This window comes from Punica granatum, chromosome 7 (genome assembly GCF_007655135.1).
Source record: "Punica granatum isolate Tunisia-2019 chromosome 7, ASM765513v2, whole genome shotgun sequence".
NCBI classification, from domain to species: domain Eukaryota; kingdom Viridiplantae; phylum Streptophyta; class Magnoliopsida; order Myrtales; family Lythraceae; genus Punica; species Punica granatum.
The window spans coordinates 20,751,200-20,756,211 of record NC_045133.1 but is presented as its reverse complement, the minus strand read 5'-3'; the positions used below and the strand labels follow the sequence as shown (position 1 = coordinate 20,756,211).

Genomic DNA, 5,012 nt, shown 5'->3' with positions numbered 1-5,012 from the left:
TAGCCGTTTTATTTTATTTGGTATAAATAAGTGTTGATTTTTTTCGATTACAGGGGAGGATCATGAGCCTATCATATTGAAATAGAAATCTTAAATATCTAATATGGGCGTACAGATAGTCCCACTGGATATTGAAATTTGGACATCTTGGTTACCAGATGAGAGGTACGCCACTGCGCTATATCCTCTCTTGATAGTTAGTGGTGATTTTTAAGTAAATAATAAAATGCAAAAAATGAATAAATAAAAAATAAAAAGATAAATGTAGCGCAATTGCGCATATTTTTATCTGGTAATCAAAAGGTTATGGGTTAGATACTCATTATGAGACTATATATTACCATTTTATTAGTTATTATAATTATAATTTTATTATATTAGATCTATAGGCCTCTCTTGTAATTGAAAATAAGAAGAAGAAAAAGGTGGGTTGGTTTTACAACTTTATACTTAGTCCTTTTTTCAGATAAAAGGTCTTAGAAGTATTTTAAGAATGTCTGACAAGCGAGGTGGAGAGAAATTCTATAGGGGTAAAGTCGGAAATAGAAGCAAGACCAATAATTCCTGGTAACTTTATATACCAGCATGGATAATAATATTAAAAATTTTGGATCAAATTTAAATTAATAAAAAACATCGTACGTCAAGAGAGTTAGTCACGTCGTAGATGTAAAACTATCAGAGTGTATGCAGTTATATATGTAATCACTGATTTTATATAAAAGTGAATCTCTCGGCGTTCCACATGGAAAATGACATAATTGAGTTACTCATAGTTGCCTTATCGCAGAGGATGAATCACATCTTGAATCGCAGTCTTATTGATACATCATTGCCCTCGTTATATATGTTTGGTTATATCCTCAGCCTACTGGTTTTGATTAATTTCGTTTGAGTGTCAGCGCAGCTCCAGGAGTCAATTCACTAAGTTTCTAACACTTATCCTACGAGTAAAATCCATTCACTAAGAATTCAATTTAGTTTCATATTACATCTCATGTTTATGTTTATTCATATAATAACGTTGAATAAAGTTATTGCTTTTTATATATATATATATAATTTATCAATTCATAATTCTTACTAAAATTATAGCTTTTAATTTTTACAAAAGAAGCTTTACATACATTTGAAAACTTTTAACACATTATTTTATTTAGAAAGTTGTGTTAGTTAATATAATAAAGTCGAAAACTTATAAAAGTCGAGTAATCGATCTAGTTTTACAAAAACGGAAAAGTAAAAGGCTACCAAGTACCAAATGCCGTCTGGTTCGCATTTACAAGTTAAACCAAATTGGATCAACAAACCACAAGAAGATACTTATTCATCAACACCCACCGTGGTTGCGTGCATAGGCATGTCACCTTCCATGATCAAATAGTAAACACGACTACGATTATCGTAAACAACGGTAGTCTGATCATCAAGGAAAACGTGTATCAATATAATTGCTCAAGCCTCCCTCGATGAAAGAAGCGGGTCGATGAGGTGTCTCCAACCGTTGTAATCTATCGTTGAGCCGTTGTCAGGCACAAGGAACCCATTGAGGAAGAACGTCGGAGTACCGTAAACTCCTCTCGAAGCACTATACTGCTCAACAAAAGGAGAGTCCCCCGGGTCAGTGGATTTGCACGAGCAAGATATAGAATAAGGATACTTCCGACAAATTAATCACGAGATTTTGTCTCGGATTGAAGTTTCCTGTGTTGGTGTTCGGTTTTGGCAATCAAATTACCTTGAAGGACACCCTTGTCCTGAGATCGGTTTGCCTGTCGTTGAAACCCGCCTCGACTCCCGAGCAATCAGCTACTTTGGATGCCAACCTCTGTATGTCTTTTATGACGGAGGCCCTCGTCTTGTTGATGGTTTGGGCGCCATAGAATCTCTCCTGTTTGATCACATTTGAAACATTCAATTTGCAGAAAGAGCAAAAGGAAAAGGAAAAAAGGAAAGAACAATCATGGGATCAAAGTCGAATTAATCTCGAACATTGTATGGAGATCGGTACGGACCTGGTGCTTGAAGAATAGCTCCAGCAAGGGGAACGTACCCGAGCTATTGAGCTTATTGACGATGTGCAATGCACGAGATGCTGCATATGCATTGTCATGGTAACTGCGCGAGTATCGGACAAGATATGTTACTGACTTCAGATAAACGGCAAGAGTGGCAGAGTAGTTCGAGCAGTGCCATCAGATGCAGCAATCAGATTTTCAATCCCGTAGGAGCAATTGGTCCGATCACAACGATTTTGATTAACTAGACCAAATTGAACAAAATTTTATACTGAAAAATATCATAAAGTTCCTATCGTAACGGGCAAAATTTCGTACGACCTAGCAGGATCATGTTTCCCAAAGTATTTTTGTGAAATAACTTTTGACATCGAAGTACCAGGAATTACTAAACAAAATGAAAATAATGCGTCCAATTGGATGCTTCTGCTATTCACCAGATCCCCCAGCCAAGCAAGAGAATTTCTCAGAAAATCAATCGGAGATCAGTTGTTATATAAGTTACTGACGGTAAGGGGAGGAGGTGGACGATGAGCCAGACGCGGCGGCCATAGTGGGCCACGGTCTTCTTCAGCGACGGCCAGGAGTCCCTGCTGTAGGGGCAGAGCGGGTCCAGGAACGCCTCGATAGCAACCGGATCCGGATCGACCCGACCCTTAGTGTACACGAACCCATCATACTTCGCCGGCGGCAAGGACTGGGATCGGACCACAGCAAGGAGGAAGAGAAGGGAAAGAGCTGATCGGAGCAACATCATCACCTAACGGAGAAATGTGTATAGTCTCCTTTTCCTTCTTCTGGCTTTATATGATATGGAAGACAGCCCAAGAGTGGAATATATCAAGATAAAGATCATTAAGAAAAAAACACCACACCAGTGGACAAAGAATAAGAATTGTCCAGATTCATCATGGTCCCGATCGAACGAAAATTGTTTCCTAAATTAATAGTTGCCTGGAAATGGGGATTTATATCGTGTGTACGCGGTTCCGAGGAATTAGAGGAACGAATTTGATGTTGATTGTGATGGGGATGTCGATGTCGGAAGAGAAGGAAGACTTAAAAAATGGACCAAGAGAAATCGAAAACACGACTCGATTTATCGTAGGAGTCCACCCGAGATATATTAAAGCCAAGATAAAAGATAGAGAACTCGATCCCGAGCTGAAACTGTACAATATGCCAGGTAGGAGTTTACCAATGCCCGGAAAAGCAGTGAAGGCCAACCGAATATTGCCTTCTCGATTTGTGCTGTACAGTCTGGGAGAGTAACATGGCAATAACTTCCTCCGGAAGACTCTAATTTTGGCGAAAATTTTAGATGATGTTACCTCAAATGGCGTGATAAGAAAAAATCTATAAGGATTCTTTAATAAAAAATAATTATAATAATTATTCGAGTGATTAATATTAAATTTTTAATTTTATATAATTTGATTGATGTTTTTTCACGTGATGTGACGGAAATTATTCAATAACTTCCCCTAATTTATGCACGGTTTGTTAGACTGGAAACTAGATTTCCACGACTTTTTAACAGATATTTAATGCACCAATAGACTTCCAAATGAAGCTATCACTTGACCATTTATTTTCTGTCAGCTAACTGCAACTCTAATTTATATATATATATATATATATATATATCACTTCTACGAAGAAAAACTAATGTCCCGTTTGGATTCAAAGATTCTTGATTTTAACTTTAATTTTAACTTTAATTCAACACACTACATAACAAAAGTATACATTTCTCAATTCAAAAATTTTAACTTTAACTTTAACTCAACACACTACACAACAAAAACACACGTTTCTCAAGTCAAATTTATAATCACATCTCATTTGTCCTTTTTCACAATCAATATCAAAATCAAAATAACTTTAACTCTGAATTCAAACGACCCTTAAAACTCTTAAGATTATTATTAGAACACTACATTAAATGGAAATCATATAAAAAAAATGAAGGCCGTCGAATTTTTATAGCTCAATTATAAGAATATAAAAGCTGAGCAGCAACATCGTGAAGCTGTCAATGACGGGTTCTCAACTCTCCATGCAAATGATTTTTCACTTCTTTTATAGAAATGTTACCTCGTTTTTCTTGACATTTGATTCAATGTATATTCTTTTAAGTATCTACGTTTTACATGTCAACTGACTGAAAGCCATTCATTGCTACTTCCACCCTCTTCTTGAGGAAGCATCATGCCATAGCCACCAGTGTCGTTCATGCCCTCTCTTCGAGGAATTAGGATCACACCAAATTCGGTATTTGCCCTTTCATTATTCTACCGCTGTGAGTTCATGCCACGAACATTACGGCTGCCAACTGCATCTCCGTAGGATGGCTTCATGCCCATGGCCAGTAGCGGTATTGGGGAAGAAATATTTTCCTCACTTATCTAACCCTTAACTCTCTAAATAGGTCCGTCGATTTTTAAATTATTTTATTCTTAGAATAATCATCAAATTCGATTATTCTATCAAAAATTGCGAACAAATTTCAATTATATATTCTTAAAATATAAAAAAATTTCTTAGTTCGTGGATAAATATTAAATAATTTATCGAAAGTTACAGAGATTTTTTTAGTAGATTAACCATTTTCTTGATAACACATATTACGCTGCAGGGACCTCTACCTAGTTATATATATATATATATATGTATATATATATTATGGACCTTAAAAAAATATATTGAATCCATAGCTGGTTATTAATTCTCGTGGTGTGATTGCTTTTTTCTCAAATTGTGATGTGATTTCTTACTTTAGCGAATACAGATTGCATATAACTCTAATGATAAAGCATGACATCCATATTGGCTCCTTTTATATCGAGTGAATATCGTTTTAATGTCGTCTTCTGGGCTTGGCAGCTAATATCATGTAATTTGAAAAACTTTTTTTATAAGAAAAAAAAAAATTGAAAACTAAAGAAAAGTCGGTGCAAAAAATTACACATGAAGGCATGGAGGGACCTAAAA

At 35.8% G+C, this 5,012-nt stretch overlaps 1 protein-coding gene across 1 annotated transcript; it reads right to left on the bottom strand.

Moving 5' to 3' along the window:
* Positions 1 to 1,200: 1,200 nt before the first annotated feature.
* LOC116215541 lies at positions 1,201 to 2,958 on the bottom strand. Its single transcript, XM_031551282.1, has 4 exons — positions 2,528 to 2,958; positions 2,016 to 2,118; positions 1,739 to 1,891; positions 1,201 to 1,593 (listed from the first exon to the last, which is right to left on the bottom strand). The coding sequence occupies exons 1-4, from the start codon at positions 2,773 to 2,775 to the stop codon at positions 1,456 to 1,458; spliced, it is 642 nt and encodes a 213-aa protein (XP_031407142.1). The 5' UTR covers positions 2,776 to 2,958; the 3' UTR covers positions 1,201 to 1,455.
* Positions 2,959 to 5,012: the final 2,054 nt, after the last annotated feature.

Bases quoted from the DNA above. Each gene is read 5' to 3' on its own strand.
- LOC116215541 (XM_031551282.1), bottom strand. From the start codon at position 2,775: ATGATGTTGCTCCGATCAGCTCTTTCCCTTCTCTTCCTCCTTGCTGTG. The intron at 1,892-2,015 runs GTCCGTACCGAT...GTGATCAAACAG, and splicing joins AGCTATTCTTCAAGCACCAG to GAGAGATTCTATGGCGCCCA. The intron at 1,594-1,738 runs GTAATTTGATTG...TTTGTTGAGCAG, and splicing joins GGACAAGGGTGTCCTTCAAG to TATAGTGCTTCGAGAGGAGT.